This window comes from Neltuma alba, unplaced genomic scaffold (assembly GCF_004799145.2).
Source record: "Neltuma alba isolate B1F8T4 unplaced genomic scaffold, ASM479914v2 tig00011274_pilon, whole genome shotgun sequence".
Classification (NCBI taxonomy): domain Eukaryota; kingdom Viridiplantae; phylum Streptophyta; class Magnoliopsida; order Fabales; family Fabaceae; genus Neltuma; species Neltuma alba.
Window position 1 is genome coordinate 91,713 of NW_021635984.1, and position 19,962 is coordinate 111,674.

The 19,962-nt window shown below is 32.1% G+C and overlaps 1 protein-coding gene across 1 annotated transcript; it reads left to right on the plus strand.

Annotated features, from left to right (window-relative positions):
- The first annotated feature begins 2,120 nt into the window (after window positions 1-2,120).
- Window positions 2,121-19,600, plus strand: LOC114763286 (uncharacterized). Its single transcript, XM_028952913.1, is given in 21 exon segments — window positions 2,121-2,135; window positions 3,212-3,413; window positions 4,522-4,817; window positions 5,317-5,566; window positions 6,002-6,319; window positions 6,465-6,550; window positions 6,789-6,881; window positions 7,014-7,339; window positions 7,430-7,693; window positions 7,773-8,515; window positions 8,773-8,855; window positions 13,187-13,382; window positions 16,136-16,431; window positions 16,535-16,784; window positions 16,924-17,247; window positions 17,491-17,576; window positions 17,777-17,869; window positions 17,987-18,312; window positions 18,415-18,678; window positions 18,781-19,325; window positions 19,328-19,600. Coding segments are annotated over 21 exon segments (5,262 nt in total). The 3' UTR covers window positions 19,534-19,600.
- The last annotated feature ends 362 nt before the right edge of the window (window positions 19,601-19,962 follow it).

Sequence of the window (19,962 nt, forward strand, 5' to 3'; positions counted from 1 at the left end):
ATCGTTGCCCTTTTGGACAACACAACAAAAAATTTGAAATTCAAGGGGCTTACATTTCTTTCTGCCAAGTTGTTGAACATATTTATTAAATCCGAATTGGGCCAAATGATTAGAGAGGGAAAGATAAGAAGGCTTTGAGTTTTAAACTAGCAATTCAACGAGAAAAAAATTTTAAAAATATGTTTTGCATGTCAGAAAAATTAATAGATCATTAGATGGGGATCATGTGCATTATTACTCTCTCTCCAATTTCTTATATAGTTAAGTCAATTCTACCTGGAAATCAATCAAATCAAATCATCAATCAATCAAATATATAATGCTAAATATTATTAAACCAAAAAAAAACTACTAAATGTTATAGAAGCAATCGTATTTGTCCACCAAATCAAAACATTATCATTCATTATTATCATCAATCATTAATAATTCTAAACAGCGATTATTTCCCCTGTTAACTGTGAATAAATAGAATTCAGCCATTACGCATGCGTTTTTTTCATTTTAATTTGAATGTTTAAAAGCATTTTAAATGGTTTTCAATCATTACAAAAATAATAAAGAAATATTGTCACTTTATTTTAATTTCAATAAATACTCCGTAGGCAAAAAAAAAATCAATAAATAGTCTCCATTAGCTTTTAGTTTCGTGAGATTTCAAGCTGTTTAATGGAATATAAACATGTTCACTGTTCACCTAAGTTAAAATAAAACTCTTCAAATATGTTTATTTCGTATTCTGTAAAAAAAATTACTTTTAAAGAGTAGCACGTCAGGCGATCTTAGTCCCAACAAAAAAAGACAATTAAAAAAAAGACATTAATTTTATGGGCAAAATTTTACCATTTTTTAAAGTATTTTTTTTCCCTTCGGCCAAACTATTTTTTAAAGCTTTGAAGACATAAGTTTAGCAAAGATCAAAGACTTGTAGCATCATAAATAACCAACATATAGAAAACATAATTTTAATGTTATATTGGGTATTTAACTAACCTAAATGTGAAACTATAAGAATACTTTTATTCAGAGTAGGGTAAGGATTTAATTATAATAGGGATTGAGATTAAAAACAATATATAATGTGAATTTTTATAGATTTTGGGAGAAGAAATATATAACACTTATATAATTATATAATTTTAATATAGAAATCTTTGGAGGCCATGGCCCCGCTAGTCTCCCTCCTTCTCGTTCCAACACTGCCTCCATCAATCATAGTAGATAAGGCCTCATATATAAAATATATGGTGGTTGGGACAATTCAAGTGAAGAATTTTATATTCAAATTTTGACTACAGGCACAAATTTTAATAAAACTACCCGATATACTTTAGAAAATGATGCCTTGTTAGAAGATAAGATTAAGACATCAAATGCCGGCTCCGTCTCTTAATACAGGAGCTAACCGAGTAATTTAAGTAAATTAAAAAGATTAGTTAAGTTGGTTATTGTAACAAAAATGTATTTTTTTTTTCAAAATACTTTTGCTAATCATATATATTAGTTAGAATTACCATTTGATAAAATCTTTAATATGTGCAACTAATACAAGAACTATTTTGAGAAAAATAGATAAATATGAGGAACAAAGTGAATTGAGTTTTATATCTAGAACTAAATTGAATATTAAATTAGTTTTTATATTAAAGACTGAAGGTAGTATGCAATTAGTTATAATTGTAGATATTTTAACTGTGCTACTCTAGTTCTAATTGTTAGTTACTTGGAGTATATTTAATACTTGTTTATAATTTTATCCTCATTTAATTCTCATAACAAAGAGACAAAGAAGGAAGAAATATGAATATGATTTGCAAATGTAAATAGAGAAAAATTTGCGGTAAGATTGAAAAATTTCGTTAATTTAATGTATTCTCTTTTATTTGAGAATGCGTGATCGTCAAGGATTAAAGTGGGTATGGCTGAAGCATTCTTTCTTTCTCACTCTGTGTCTCTTTCTCTGATCTCATTCTTGCCAGTCTTCCACTCGCACGACCATGTGCTTCCTTTTTGTCGCCATTAGACAGCAATTCGTGTGCTCAGAAGTCGCATATCCCCCTTGAAACTCTTTTTTTTTCTTTTCCCAAAATAATTCTGAGCCAAGGCTCAAAGTTAACACTATGAATGTTAGTAGGGTAAGTAAAACTGAACTGAAACTGAAAACTGAATCGAAATGAATTGATTTTGTTTTTCAGGTTGGTTTTTTTCGATTTTTCAGTTTTTTATTCTGTTTTTGTTAGATGCATATTTGGTGATCGGTTTTTTAATTGAACGAAAAACTTTCAGTTAGGACTAAAATTAAAGATAGAACGTCAGCCCTCTGGTTTTTGTCCAAGTCCAGGTTCAATAATCATACGTTTGCAATGAAAACAAATTGAAGGCCCAGTGTCCCATTTATATTTTTGAGAAGCACCATTCTAAATCCAAGACAATTCTTTCATGTTAGCCACGGAACTAATAAATTGCGTCGCAAAAAAGATTGTCATTAATTAATCACGGACAAGATTCGTTACTAAACTGATTTAGCAATGGAATTCCATCATCACTAATGTGCCTTTTTTTTTTTTTTTGCTTTCCAAAACCAACCAAACCCAAAACATAATTGAAATAAGTTGGTTGTTTTCTCTTTTTAAATTTTGGTTTGGTGTCAAAAATGTACTCAATTCAGTTTTCAGATTTTACTGAACATCAAACGTAAAACCAAACCTCAGTCTCATCAATGAGAAATGAATTAATTAATCCATTAATATATTATCATTGATTTGTGGTTCTTTTAATTGCCAGAAAAGCAACAATATTATACATATGGTTGTTGGGACAATCTACTTGAGGAATTTTATATTCAAATTTCGACTCGTGACACTTTGTAAAATATATCTTCATTGTTTTTATATTCATAGAAAATGATGCCTTAATCTCGCACGACCACGTACTTCCTGTTTAATTTTTATCGAAATTAGACAGCAAATCATATGATCACAGGTAGCATAGTCCCATGAAACTCGTTAATCCTATAAATCTCAGTCCCAATGTAAACTTAATTAATTTACATATATCATTGACTTCAACAAGTCTTTTTTTTATTCGTTAAAATTCTCTCTCTTTCTCTTTCTCTCTATTAATACCCACTGAACCTTGTCACTTAATTACAACAACCTGTGATTAGTCGTCTTTTGCCATCATCTTCAGCTTAAATTGTTTTGCTTTTCAGTGTCTCCTCGACAAGGTGACAATGTTGTCTAGTCTCTTAGGCAGCAGAAAGGGAAAACAGATCGAAGGGAGTGTGGTGTTAGTGAAGAAGAAAAACTCCTTCGACTTTACTGACGTTGGAGTGTCTTTATTGGATCGTGCCAGTGAGTGCTTAGGCCGAGGCGTATCTATCCACTTCGTCAGTGCTTCTAAATTTGACCGAGGTTAGCTCTTTCACATTTGTTTACTTAGCTTTCTCAATTTCGCATTTATGATGCCGTCTAGGATGATTAATTTTTTTAAATTAGCATTTTGAGAGTAATTTTACTGTTTTTGAAGCAAGTATCTGTGAGAAGTTTTGTTTGAACTTTTTAAAGTGCTTCTAAGGGTTTTGGACCCAAGAAAAAAAAAGTGTTTCTGAGGGTTTCCAAACTCTCCCTAAATCACTTAAACGGTCATTAATGCTTATTTGCCAATTTTACCTCTATAGTTAAATGCTTAATTATGTGGGTTTTTGTATTTTTCTTTCTTCTTCAAAAATTCATTGATATAGGGGTAAAGTTGAAAAATTTTATTAAGTTAAAACAAATTTAATGAGTTGACTTTCACTTCTAGTTTGTGTGAATTAACTAAAAGTATAGCCTATAATAAGAAAAGGTACCATAGTTTTATCCTATGTTTGGATTCAAAGTAAAGAAGGGGGGAAACTAAAGGAGAAAAGACGAGTTTTCTCTATTTGGATAATAATAAAAAGTTAAATTTTTCATCTTTCAAAGCCCTATATATATCATTTGAGATTTCAGTTAAAGGGGATAAATATCGTGAAGGGGAAATTTCATTTGTTTATTATTCCCTCCCCTCCACTCCTTTTTATAGGCTCTAATTAACTACTATATGTAAGTTTAATAAGTTAATTAGTTAAAGTCACTTTTTTCTTGTAAATTTAAAAATTTTCCTAAATAAAAAATACTAGTTAGAAGAATTTGGTTAATAGTTAGAAAGCATTATAATTAATTAAGTATATTAGGTAGTAAAAATTAATACTTTAAATAAAATATGTTATATTATAAGACATGCAAAAGATTCTAATTTCTTAAAATTTTTAAATTGAACTTATTAAAATTTCTCTCTCCTCCCCTCTCCTTAAAACATGAATATCTTTTTTTTTTTTCCCGCCAACTCATATTATCGACAAACTGAATATTGACTCGAGCGTTAAATATCTTTTGGCATATAAAATTACTAGAACACCCTCTACTGTTTAATAATTATAGTATCAATGTATTCAGTATGAAGCTTCAATTCATGGTTTAAAAACTTTTATTCTTGTAGAAAGGGGAGCTAAAGGGAAAATTGGGAAGCCAGCATATCTGGAAAACTGGATTACTAAAGCCCCAAATCTGACGGCTGAAAAATTTGAATTCAAAGTACACTTTGAGTGGGAAGAAGAAGTAGGGATTCCAGGAGCAATTCTGGTTAAGAATAAGCATCCCAACGAGTTCTTTCTTATAAGTTTGACACTAAAGAATGTTCCACTCGTCGGTGAAAGTGAAATCCACTTTCCTTGCAATTCTTGGGTTTACCCTACAAATAGATACGAAGACGGTCGCATATTCTTCAGCAACAAGGTAATACATCCTCAACTTTTAAGGTGAAGTAGACTGTTCATATATTATTTTGTTAATTATTCAGTTGAAAATATATGGTTAAAATTGATCCAGCACTCTCAAGTACTCTTCTAGATATGTTTAGTACTCTAAAGTATTATGTAGTTTATCCAGTATTCTAAAATATTTTTTTATATGTGTCCAGTAATTTAAAGTATTTTCTAGTTGATACAAGACTCTAAAGTATTTTTTTTAGACACATTTAACACCTTAAATCATATTTTAGTGCAATTTTGCCAAAAACATTAAGGTGTTGAGAGCGTACTTGAAAACATATTTCAGGTTACTGTATAAAGCACAAAATATTTTAAAGCGTCGGACACACCTGAGAACATATTTTATGGTGCTATTAGATAAACCACAAAACACTAAACGAATCTGGAAACATGCTAAGATATGGATATGAACCTTAACCCAAAATATATCTAACGAGAAATAAAGTTTGTCCAATGCATTGCAGACATATCTTCCTGGTAAAACACCAGATCCGCTCCGAAGATATAGAGATGAAGAATTATCCAAATTGAGAGGGGATGGAATTGGAAATAGGCAACTTGAAGAACGTGACAGGGTCTATGATTATGCTACTTATAATGACTTGAACTGTCCAAAAAAGTATAAACGTCCGATTCTTGGAGGGACCGTTGGAGGGGAAACTAAATATCCTTACCCTCGCCGAGGACGAACTGGAAGGTCGTCAGTACAGAAAGGTTAGGTTTCTAGAGTTGATTTTCATTAAGATTTAATTATCATCTGCAATTACATAGGTTAAATTGCACATAAACATCATTATTAAATTTTGGATTATAAGCCAACAACTATGCCCTTATCTGGGAAAAAAAAATGGCAATGAAACATCCTTGTGTACCTATTTCTATGAACAACCTTCACATGTCACATGACATAAAATACAAATCATGGAGTTGTCTTCATATAACTCAAAGTTTAAAGGAGATGTATTTTTTTTTTTGTTTTTTGTTTTTTTGGTGAAATGAAGGAGATATATTGATAACCAATGATTATCTCTTCATCTTTGATGTTGAGAGGAATTTTGTTCAATAGCCTATAACATTCAATGACATTAATTTGGTAGTTTCCAAATTCGCCATTCTTCTAATTGGCTTATTAATACATCATTTTACCAGATTATGAAAGCAGAGTGACATTTTTGGGCGCAAATTACGTTCCAAGAGACGAAGAATTTTCTCCATTGAAGAATGCAGACTTTGTCACTTTTGGATTCAAATCTGTCACTAAGGTTTTCAAACCTGCTTTGAAAGCTCGTCTTGCTGAAGAGTTTGATAACTTTGAGGAGGTTCTTAATCTCTACGAAGGTGGATTTAAGTTGCCAAAGGCTTTACTTTTGGCCGTAAGTAGCGTTCTTCCACTCCAAAAATTAAAGGAAGTCTTCCGAATTGATGGAGATGAATTGCTCAGATTTCAAAAGCCTCAGGTGATTAGAGGTATGCCATGTGTATGAGTGTGTGAAAAGTCTGTATCATTTCATGATGCACAAGCATTGAGAATTCTGAATCATATACATAATGGGAATAGGGAATTAAATGACTGATTAAATAAGTTTTTCTGAGAACCATCATTCTCTTGCAGATAATAAAAATGCATGGATGAAAGATGAAGAATTCACAAGAGAGATGCTTGCTGGAGTGAATCCTGTCAAAATTTGCTGTCTCCAAGTAAGCCTAATTAATTGATGTCAATAGTTAGATGGTACCATGCATATGCAAAACAAGTGAAGATGATATATCAATTGAAAGAAAATGGAGTTTTTGTGGATAATAAAAACTTGCTTTGAAGTCTAATTTGTTCAATTATATATCAAGTATTGTGCATATGATAACCTTGTCGGGGAAAGGTAGATGGTACAATTTGCAAAATCAGGTTTACATGGAGACTTATCCGTTTCTTTTGCAGGACTGGCCTATTAAAAGCAAGGTAGATGGTACCATCTGCAAAATCAATGAAGATGATCTCCAGAAAAATCTAGAAGGGCTACCTGTAAAGCAGGTAATTGAACCTAAAACCTTTTTCTTTATTCCTCCAGAACAGTATTTTGCTTTAGAACTGGTCGAGTTCAACTTATTTCCTATACATATGGTCTCTATATTAAGAACAATTTTTATGCATTTGATTCATCAGGCAATAAAGGACAAGAAATTATTTGTACTGGATTACTATGACGATTTCATTTCATATTTGCGGCATATAAACACAACAGCTTGTGATGATATCAGTTCAAAAGTTCACCCTAGAGCATATGCCACTAGGACAATTCTTTTCTTGCAAAATGATGGGACTTTAAAACCTCTAGCGATTGAGCTAAGTTTGCCTCAAGAGGGTGATCGTGATGGGACTCCTCAAGTCTACTTGCCTGCTGAACAAGGCGTGGAGAAATGGGTTTGGATGTTGGCTAAAACCTATGTTGTGACGAACGACTCGAATTATCATCAACTAATCAGCCATTGGTATTTATAATTTTTTAGTTTTTTGCATGCATCTTAATTTTTCTCCTTTCCAAAGATGACTATTCTAATATTTTTACATCAATCACACAGGTTACACACTCATGCTGTCGTTGAGCCTTTCGTTATCGCAACAAATCGACAACTTAGTGTGATTCATCCTGTTTACAAACTTCTAGCTCCACACTTCACAGATACTATGAAGATAAATGCTCTTGCTAGACAATTTCTCGTCAATGCAAATGGCATTATAGAGTCAACATTTTTGCCAGGAAGATATTCTATGGAGCTTTCATCTAAGGTTTACAAGAATTGGGTTTTTACAGATCAAGCACTGCCAGTTGACATTGTTAAGAGGTAAATATATCAGAAAAACACTCCTTGATTCTATATCATATCATATGTAATTTTGATGCTATTTTCTTGCTTGATTTAGGGGAATGGCAACTGAGGATTCAACTTCTCCTCACGGCCTTAATCTTGTCATTAAGGATTACCCTTATGCTGTTGATGGACTAGATGTATGGTTTGCGATCAAGACTTGGGTCCAAGATTACTGCCGCATTTATTACGAGTCAGATGAAACTGTTCAACAAGACAGTGAACTTCAATCATGGTGGAAGGAACTCGTTCAGGTTGGTCATGGTGATAAGAAAGATGATCAAAGGTGGCCCAAAATGAAAACTCATAAAGACTTGATAGAATCCTGCACAATTCTGATATGGATTACTTCAGGCCTTCATGCAGCTGTTAATTTTGGACAATACCCATATGGGGGCTATATCCTAAATCGTCCAACTATCACTAGACGTTACATGCCTCAAAAGGGTACTCCTGAATATAAGGAGCTTGAGAATGACCCAGAGAAAGTTTTCTTGAGAACCATTAATTCCAAGGACCAAGCAATCAATGTGATTGCAGTGTTAGCTATCTTGTCCAGGCATTCTTTTACTGAGGCATACCTTGGACAAGCTGACAACTTATCTGATTGGATATCAGATAAAGAGGCAATAGAGGCATTTGAGAGGTTCAGAGAAAGAATAAGAAAAATTGAGGAAAGAATTGAAAGAGACAACAATGATGTGAAACTCAAAAATCGATATGGTCCTATTAATATGCCTTACACGTTGCTCTATCCTAATAGTGAATCGGGGCTCACTGGCAAGGGTATCCCAAATAGTATTTCCATCTGAGTGGGCGATGCCATGAACGTTTGGCTGTTCGTTATGATGATTATAGTAGTTGTGTCCTGTGTTTTGTCTAGTTAACTTCATTGTAATAAGTTGATGTTTGGTTTATGATGCTGTTTTATGTACGACTGTTTGTCTGTACCAATCTTTCATATAAATTAATTGACTTTTTTGGTTAAAAAAATATAATTGACTTTTTTCTTAAAAATTAAATGCAAGAACGTGCTTCATTTTTTTTTTTTTCAGTATGGGCATGGAACCAGAGGCAACACGTGAACGTGAGGAATGGGCTAGAGGCCTTGTCAATATGGGACTTCAAAACTAGTGTGGTATAAAATTGAACATTAGTATAAAGATAGAGGTGCGGCATTTGTTGTCCAATTTTCTGTCTGTATTTTCATTTCTGCTAGTTAATTATTTTCTTTTGTTGTTAAACTTTTTAGATTGTGGCCTATGACTGTCTAATAATTAATATATATACAAGTCCTTAATATAAGAACCAGTTGAATTTAGTTCTAAATATAAGATCTCAATCTACTTTTTCACTCAATTTTATAATGTCTTCTCTAAAATATTTCTATTGATTGTATAAAGGTTCCCATCAAGAAATAATTCCAATGTATATGATTAAAAAGAATAATTTATTATGGAGATCAATGCACATTTGGTATAATTTTTAGGATAAATATACTATTTTGTTCTTCATTTAAGATAGTGTAGTTTATTATTTTCTCAAGAGGTATATATATTAGGGATAAAGTTAAAAAAATATCATATTTTATGAGAGGTTGATGCAATTTAAAGTTTTAATGTTATAATTTTTTACCCATGATCTTTTAAATTTGCAGCAATCTCACCCTTTATTTATTTATTTAAAATCATCACATTTCTTTTATTCATCTTAACAATTTTTTTTTTAAAATCAAATTATTGACAACTTTCAAACAAAGGAACCAAATCATTAAAAAAAAAAAAACATAGAGTGCTTATTTTAATCTAGACCATCTGAACTAGTTTTGAATAGTTTAGATTTAATTTAAATATTTTTTAGAATTTAAAATGATGATAATTTTATGATTAATACTTCTAGAAAGATAAATTTATTATTGCAAAAACTGCAAATTAAAAATATTAAGTTTGAACCGTTCAATTTGTATTTTGAACGGGTGAGATTTTATTGTAGTAGTGACTCTTATGGCTCGCAGCTGTCATGGTGGATAATGCTCGCAGCTGTCATGGTGGGTAATGGCTCACAGCTGTCATGGTAGTTAGGATTGTGCGGGATTATTGTTGTTTCTTAACTCCAGCTTTCCACTCATCTCTTGGAAAATGGACAGTGAGATTCACGGATCCTTCGCCCCCCCCGGCTTTATTGATCCAATACGTATCTGCCACGTAGCATGATATTACGCAGGCGAAAATAATAGAGAAGACGTCATTCATGTTACGTTGATATGGCAGGAGAAGCCATTGCCGTCACAAAGAAAATATAAGTTGTTTTGGGATTAATTAATATTTATTTGTTAATTTTTTTATAATTAATGATTAAATATTTTGTTTGTATTTCTCTTTTTACAACCTCTTTCAATATGGGTAAAATTCAAAAATAAAAAAAAATTAATTTGAAACAATTTTAATGAATTAACTATTATTACCTGATTCTGATAAATTAGTTAAAGTGATTCATATTATGAATTGGAAAAGAATATATATTTATAGAAAATAATGCCTTAATTGTTTTTTGTGAAAACAAATTTACTCCTAACCTAACCCAGTTTCCATGAGAAGCGGGATGTATTTAAAACGTGAGATTAAGAGGGTGGTTAGGAAGCCTCCAAAAAAGTATTACTTTTATATTTCATTTGTATAACTTCTTTTCATCTATTTATTAAAATGTCCTGAAATAAATAAATTCAACAACCCGTACGACCTAGCTTTTTGCTTTTTTGACCCTAAAGGTTAAGACATGGCTGGCCCATTCAAAAGTGGCCCATGTATTCCGCATGGCTGTGGGCTCGGGTATTCCTTCTTTTTCTCTCTACATGTCCTTTATGTTTTTGGTTTTTCCTTTTGCCGACGCCTCTCTGGGTAAGTTCTGTCATCGCGGTTAGGTAATTAATTTATTTATATTAAAAAAATTTTAAGTTATTTATTTATAATAAATATGGGTTATCTTTTTTAAAATATCTTTGTTAATCATATAAATAGTACCCATCTGTTGATAAAAGACTCTTAATAGATACAATCATTATAGAGATTACTTGAAAGCAAAATAGATAAATATGGAAAATAAAATAGATTGAAATCTTAAATTTAAGATCAAATTGAATATATAACTAGTTCTTATATTATAGACTGAAAATAATATTTTTATGTTTTTTTAAAAAGTATGTGCAGATATTTTCCTGTTACAGATAATTTTGCTTGAAACACTATGAAACACTAAATTTAGGTACTCTCTAATTCAAAGTTAAATTTATCCGGTCATAAGATTATGAGGGAGAGCTAATCCAATTCTTATTGGTTACTGATGAGTTATATTTCAACTCTGAGAGGTGAGGCCTGTCATAATTGTCTCCCTCTCTCTTTCTCTGATTTGATTTTTGTCTCGTGCGACCACGTGGCTCCTTTTTGTCGATGTAAAATTAATTAATACACTATCAATTTACCAAAATGTCCTCTCTGAGTCTGGAAGTATATTCTGATCCTAATGAGCTCTCAGAATCCAACTCACCTAAATTTTTACCAAAGTGTCCTTGAAAAAATTAAGAGAAAAAAGGGCCTCTAATCCCACGTTTCCTCATACTTGAGACTGCTGGCCACCCTCACCAGAACCAACAACTCACACCCACACCTTAATCAAAACCATAAAACAAGCATCAAAAATAAAACCATAGAACAATAAAATCAAAACCATAAGAAATTGAAACCGTTGAGCGACATAAATCTAAGAAGTCCAAAGACAATGATTCTCAAATACAGATTTGCGAATGGTTTGATGATGACAGCCGTGAAAGACTATAGTAGAAATTGCGAGCTTTACGAATATTAAATGACCATAACAAATGCAAGATCCATCGAGAGACACTCAAACCCAGAGATCTATATATTAGTTGTTCAAACAGGGTGACATATCATCTGTATATGTAAATAAAAATCCCTCTAAGTGTAATTAATCTTTCATTGTGTTTATCTAAGACTAGATGCAACTAAACTTCAATAGAATGCAACACATCATCCATATGTGTAAAAAAGAATCCCTCAAAGTGCAATTGATTTTTCATTATATTTACTTAAGACTAACTGCAACCAAATTTCAATAGAGTGCAACAAATCATCTCTATGTGCAAATGAAAACCCCTCCAAGTTTAATTGATCTTCTATTGCTTTCCTTTAGGTTAGGTGTAATCAAACTTCGATAGAAGGCAACATATCATTTTTATGAGCAAATGAAAATCCTTTCAAGTGTAATTAATCTTCCATTGTGTTTCCTGAGGTTAGGTGCAACCAAACTTTAATAGAAGGCAACATATTATTGTATGTACAAATAAAAATTCTTCTAAGTGCAATTGATCTTCCCTAAGGCTAGGTGCAACCAAACTTCAACAGAGCACAACATATTATTTGTATGTGCAGATAAAAATCTCTCTAAATGCAATTGATCTTTTATTGTGTTTTTTGAGGCTATGTGCAACTAAACTTTAATAAAGTGTAATACATCATCTGTATATACAAATAAAAATTTCTTCAAATACAATTAATCTTCCGTTATTTTTACCTAAGGATATTTTAGTATTTTCCCTTATTGTATTTATTTACACCAAAGGACCTCAGCCTCTCACAAATTTTTAGGAACCAATTCCCAAATAAATTTTTAAATGGGTATTTTCCCCCAAGTTTCCCTTTTTTTTTTTTTTTTGACAAAAAGCAACGCTATGATTGTGGGGACAATTGCTTAATTGGCTCAAAGGTTCAAGAACCAAGGGTATGTGGTGCTACTCCCTCCGATTCACAGGAGATGAGCTTCGAACCAAGTCATACGAAATATTAAAAATAATTGAAAGCATTAAATTTATTTATTTACGTTTAATTCTAACGTTATACCATTATATTCATATTTATATCTTATTTATATCTCAAGCTCACAAATAAAAAAAAACACATTAAATTAATATTTTTTTATATTTATCATTATTAAATAAAAGATATTAAAAATATGTTTTATGTTTTTTTCTCATATATTTAATTCAACAAAGATAAAATTGAAAAAGAATATTAATTAACTTGTAAATGTAACAAGACGATATTAATTTCTGTTTTCTCTCACTATTCTTATTAAATATACGCATTTATATAAAAAATTATATAATGATCATTGAAACTGTCAACTTCTTGTAAAAAGATCAAAAATATCCCCTAGAAGACTTCGTATAATATGCACCATTGGGAGTTTTTTTTTTTTTCTGATCCTTTTTTTATCGAAAAAAAGACAGGAACATTGACTTCTGGTCTTTTTTTTTAATTCATTTAACTCTCTCTCTCTCTCTCTATAAATACTCACTGAACTCGGTCACCTGCGGCCTGTGTGATTGTTAGTCTTTTGCCATCTGCAGTTTAAATCGTTTTGTTGTTGAGTGTCTTCGAGTGAAACTTGAACGAGGAGGCAACAATGTTGTCTGGTTTCTTAGGCAGCAAAAGAGGCAAACAGATCGAAGGGACCGTGGTGTTAGTGAAGAAGAAAAACTCCTTCGACTTCACTGACATTGGCGTGTCTCTGTCGGATCGTGCAAGTGAGTGTTTGCGTTTAGGCCGAGGCGTGTCTATCCAGTTCATCAGTGCTTCTAAATTCGACCGAGGTTGGTTCTTTAACTTTCTTTCCTTTCTCCATTTCAAACTTCGCACCGTAGTTTTACCAGTGTTTGGATGAAAAGTAAAGAAGGGCCCAGAAAAATCTAGAGGAGAAAAGGGGACGGGGGAATGGATTTTTCTCTATTTGGGTAAAAATATAAAATTAAAAAACGGAAGAAATAGTGCAAGAGAAAAGGAAAGGAAAAATGATTTCTAAATTTCAAAATCCCTGGTCATTTAAATAAGTAAAATTTTAGTTTAGGTATAAGTAACTATATTAGAATTTGTAAATTTGCTGAAAGGATTGTATTATCCTTTATTTTTTTTAAAAAAATACAAGCACTCTCACCTGCCACCAACCGTGGGAGCTTCGGTGACGGTGGCAGCAGCTAGAGGTCAGGTGGTCTGCCATTACTAGAGTTCCGGCAGCCAGCTTACAACGGGTCATCAGAGCTCCGGTGGCTAACAACTATTTTTTTGAAAATTTTTCACAACTTTAGTAACACGGTTAACAAGTTTTTTAACGCTATTAACAAGTTTGGTATAGCAATTAACAACAGGTTTTTCAGAAAATTTAAAAAAAATGATATTTTTACAACTTCAGTAACGCGATTAAAAAGTTTTGTAATGCTATTAACAAATTCGATATGATAATCAACAACAAAACTTTTAGAAAAATTCAAAAAATGACATTTTTACACCTTCAATAACCCGATTAACAAGTCATGCTATGATATTTACAATTCTTGTAATGTTATTAACAACTTTATAACAAGTCATGTGATAATATTAATAACTCTCATAATTATAGTGGCTGCCTAATAAATGAAAAAATTTTGATGTACAACCTTCATAAGGAGCTAATATTAAAAACAAAAATTTTCATAAGAAAATTTTGTTAATGATATTATAAGAGTAGTTAATTAATATCATTGTATGACTTGTTAACCGTGTTACTGAAATTGTAAAAATACTATTTTTTGAATTTTTTTAGAAAACTTATTGTTAACTACTATATCAAATTTGTTAATAGCGTTATAAAACTTGTTAGTCGTGACTGAAATTGTAAAAATATCACTTTTTGAATTTCCTGAAAAATCTGTTACTAAATGTTATACCAAACTTATTAATAGCATTAAAGAACTTGTTAATCACGTTATTGAAGTTGTAAAAATTAAAAAAAAATTTGTCAGCTGTTAGAGCTTCAGGGATCAACTGTTGAAGCTCTAGTGACCGCACCGGTTGGTCGATGAGGGTGCTTAATATTTTTTTTTAAAAAAATAAGAGATAATATGATCATTTCAGTAAATTTGCAAATCTCAGTTTGATCACTTATACCTAAATTGGAATTTTATTTATTTAACAATTTAGGATTTTGAAATTTATGAATAAGTTTTTTGTCATTTTTCCCAAAAAAAAAAAAGTCATGGGGCCTCATTTGTTTTCTCCTCAAAATTTTCTCAATTTTTTTCTTCTCTCCAATTTCATCCTCAGTTCCTATTTTCTCTTCATCCAATTAAAGTTTCTTTTTTCCTTTTTGCTTGGAATATCAGCTTCAACATTCGTTCCAAAGAAAGATAAAGTATGTCAAAGATGGTCCGTTAATCTCTCATCAACCCCCTAGCTACTCTCCAGATGCAAGGCTGATGTTGATAATAAAGCATTAAGATTAAGTTTCATGCTTATTTTTGATAACGTAATGTGTGTTCTTAAAATTGTTAGTTTCTTAAAGCTAGGCAATATGGGATGCATCTATTACTTTTTTACATAGTAGAGCACTTTTGTTCTTCTATGACAATTTCTTCTATTCATGTTTTAAGCATAACAGTTCCTTTTTTTTTTTTCATTTTTTTCATTTGTTTGTTACTCGTTCTAATTAATTACTTTGCATAAGTTAAAAAAAAGTTAGGCAACATCAATTGTTTATCGTAAAATCTCAAAATTTCACTAAATAAAAATAATTACTTATAGGAGTTTGGTTAATTAGTTAGAAAGCTTGATTGTTAGTTAAGGATATTAGATAAAAATGTTAATGCATGTCACCAAAAAGAATTAATGCTTAAGACAAAAACATATTATATAATATGAACATGCAAGAGTTCTTTATAATGAGGATCGGGTATAGCATAAATTTTGCTTTGAGCTACAGTAGTCTTAAGTGAATAAAAGGTAAAGGTGTATTTAACATCCAGATCTTCTTTGTAATGCATCCAATACTTTGATCTTTTTTCTTTTTCTTTTTTTTTGTGCACATAGCATGCCAATTTTATTTTTAGTGCATCCTGTATCTTAATAACATCTTATAAAAAGGACAAAAAACAATTTAAATTTCAGACTCTTATAAAAAAGATCAGAGAGAGCATATGATATCACCCAATTAACAAACAGAAAATTGGGCATTATATATGTATACATACTCATCTGATTCTATTTATAAGGTACTTCCAGCATATTTTATATAGACAAGAAAAACCTTAAAATGCATTAACTCTCCATTAAAATATAACTTTTCAATTGTACCCAATTTAACATTTACAGTAAAAGACAAAATAGTACATTCATGGTAAAAAATTTATAAAGTGATTTGTAAATAGGATTAAGAAAAACCTTCTTTCTACCTTATAAATAGACCCAAATGAGTATATATATATATATATAAAACACACAAATTTACCAAAACATCTTCTATTGCTTAATAATTATAATATCATTATATTCAATATGAAGCTTGTTGATAATTCCAAAACCTTTGTTTTTGTAGAAAGGGGAGCCAAAGGGAAACTTGGAAAGCCTGCATATCTGGAAAAGTGGATTACTAAATCCCCAGATCTGACAGCTGAAAAATTTGAATTCAAAGTACACTTTGAGTGGGAAGAAGAAGTAGGGATTCCAGGAGCAATTCTGGTTAAGAATAAGCATCCTAACGAGTTCTTTCTCATAAGTTTGACACTAAAGAATGTTCCGCTCGTCGGCGAAAGTGAAATCCACTTCCCTTGCAATTCTTGGGTTTACCCTTCAAATAGAAACGAAGAGGGTCGCATTTTCTTTAGCAACAAGGTAATAAAATTTCCACTTTAAAGTGAAGTAGACTGTTCGTATATTGAACTGTTTAATTATTCAATTTCTGATAAGAAACAACGTTCGTCTAATGTTATTGCAGACATATCTTCCTGATAAAACACCAGATCCACTTCGCAGATATAGAGAGGAAGAATTATCCAAATTGAGAGGGGATGGAATTGGAAATAGGCACCTTGAAGAACGTGATAGGATCTATGATTATGCTGTTTATAATGACTTGAACAATCCGAAAAAGTATGACCGTCCGATTCTCGGAGGAACTGTTGGAGGGGAAATTAAATATCCTTACCCTCGTAGAGGACGAACGGGAAGGTCGTTAGTAAAGTCAGGTCAGGTTTCTAGAATTGGTTTTCATTGACATTTATTATTTTTAATTAGGTTAAATCACACATAAACATTATTAAGTTTTGGATTATAAGCAAATAACTGCCTCGATCTCAAAATACATTTTACTTTATCATTTTACAGATCCAGAATACGAGAGCAGAGTGAAGCTTTGGGCCCCAGTTTACGTTCCAAGAGACGAAGAATTTTCTCCACTGAAGAATGCGGACTTCGTTACTTTTGGATTCAAATCTGTGACTAAGGTTGTTAGACCTGCTTTGAAATCTCGTCTTTCTGAAGAGTTTGATAGCTTTGATGAAGTTCTTGATCTCTACGAAGGTGGATTTAAGTTGCCAACGACTTTACTTAAGGCCGTAAGTCACTTTATTCCACTCCAAAAATTAAAGGAAGTTTTCCGAATTGATGGAGAAGAATTGCTCAGATTTCAAAAGCCACAAGTGATTAGAGGTATGCCACATATAGATATGTAGTCTATCATTTCATGATGTTCAAGCATTGAATATTCTAGATCATATGCTTAAAGGGAGTTGTGAAATGATTAAAATAAATGATGCAGTACACACATGAATTGGTGTAATGTGTAGAAAGAAAATGATTGACAAGAGTTTATCTAACGATTTTCTCACTAGTATTATGCAATCTATAGATCATTGCAAGGGCACTAGTTATTATTGAAAGGAGTTTTTGCAGATAACAAAAATGCATGGATGAAAGATGAAGAATTCGCAAGAGAAATGCTTGCTGGAGTAAACCCCGTCAAAATTTGCTGTCTCCAAGTATGCCTAATTATTTGTGGTCAATAGTTAGATTGCACTATCAATTGAAAGAAAGGGAGTTTTTTCAGATAATAAAAATTTTCTTTAAAGGCAAATTTATGTAGTTGTATATTAAGGATCATGGTTATGATAACCTTGCGAGGGAAATTCTTACAATGGAGACTTCCATTTCTTTTATGTATATATCCATTTATTTGTAGGATTGGCCTGTTAAAAGCAAGGTAGATGGTACTATCTGCAAAATAAGTGAAGATGATCTCGAGAAAAACCTAGAAGGGCGATCTGTACAACAGGTAATCTAATCTAAAACCATGGTTTTTATTCATCCAAAAGAGTGCTGTGCTTTAAAATTCATCGTGTTCAACTGATTTCCTGTATTAAGAAAAATTTTTCTACATTTGATTCATCAGGCAATAGAAGACAAGAAATTGTTTATACTGGATTATTATGACGATTTCATTCCATACTTACGACTAATAAACACAACTGCTGCTGAGGATATTAGTTCTAAAGTTCACCCTAGAGCGTATGCTACGAGGACAATTCTGCTCTTGAAAAATGATGAAACTTTAAAACCACTAGCAATTGAATTAAGTTTGCCTCGAGATGGTGATTGTGATGGGACTCCTCAAGTCTACTTGCCAGCTGAACAAGGCGTTGAGAAATGGATTTGGATGTTGGCTAAAACCTACGTTGCGGTGAACGACTCCAATTATCACCAACTAATTAGCCATTGGTATATATATATACACGCACAAACATATTTTTTACATTACTGCATGCTTTTCTCCTTTCCATAGTTGTTTATTGATAATTTTACTTACGTGAATGACAACAGGTTACTCACTCACGCTGTCGTTGAGCCTTTCGTCATTGCAACAAATCGACAGCTTAGTGTGATTCATCCTATTTTCAGACTTCTAGATCCACACTTTAGTGACACTATGAAGATAAATGCACTTGCTCGACAATCTCTCGTTAATGCAAATGGCATTATAGAGTCAACATTTTTGCCAGGAAAATATTCTATGGAGCTCTCATCTAATGTTTATAAGAATTGGGTTTTTACAGATCAAGCACTGCCAGCTGATCTTCTGAAGAGGTAAATATCTATCACCAAAAGAAGTCATCATCAATATTAAGAACTCTTTGTTTCTATGTTGCATCATATGTAATTTTGATGCTGTTTTCTTCCTTGATTTAGGGGAATGGCAACTGAGGATTCAACTTCTCCTCACGGCCTTAATCTTGCAATTAAGGATTACCCTTATGCTGTTGATGGACTAGATGTCTGGTTTGCGATCAAGACTTGGGTCCAAGATTACTGCTGCTTTTTCTATGAGTCAGATGAAGCTGTTCAACAAGATAATGAACTTCAATCATGGTGGAAAGAACTCGTTCAGGTTGGTCATGGTGACAAGAAAGATGATCAAGGGTGGCCCCAGATGAAAAATTGTGAAGAATTGATAGAATCCTGCACGATTTTGATATGGATTACTTCAGGCCTCCATGCAGCTGTTAATTTTGGGCAATACCCATATGGGGGCTATATCCTTAACCGTCCTACTATCACTAGACGTTACATGCCTCGAAAGGGTACCCCAGAATATGAAGAGCTTAAGAGTAATCCAGAGAAAGCTTTATTGAAAACCATTAATTCCAAGGACCAGGCAATCAATGTCACAGCAGTGTTAGCTATTTTGTCCAGGCATTCTTTTACCGAGGCATACCTTGGACAAGCTGACATATTGATTGGATATCAGATAAAGAGCCCTTAGAGGCATTTGAGAGATTCAAAGAAAGTATAAGAAAAATTGAGGAAAGAATTGAAACAGACAACAATGATGTGAGACTTAAAAATCGACATGGTCCTGTTAATATGCCCTACACGTTGCTTTATCCTAGTAGTGAACCTGGGCTGACTGGGAAGGGTATCCCAAATAGTATCTCTATATGAGGGGTGACGTCATGAATGTGCTTTATTTTATCCTTTTACTCCTGCTGCTGAAAGTTGGCTTGTGAACTTTTTAATCCCTCAAATTGTACTGTCATGCCTTAATTTGGTTATTAGTTAGGATGATTATAGTAGTTCTGTCTGAAGTTACTATGTTTTGTCTCATGAACTTCCTTATATGCCGATGTCTAATTTATGATGTTGTCTTATGTATGATTATTTGCCTGTGTTAATCTTTCTTATAAAACAGTTATGTAAAAGAATGTGCTTTTTTGGGCCAAAAAAAAGAACGTGCTTTATTTTTTTTGTGAGTATGGGCCTGGACCCAGAGGTAACATATTAGAAATGGGCTAGAGGCTTCATCAATTTGGACTATGAAAAGTTTTTGGGTTTAGGTACAAGTGTGGAATTTGTTATCTAATTTTCCTTCCG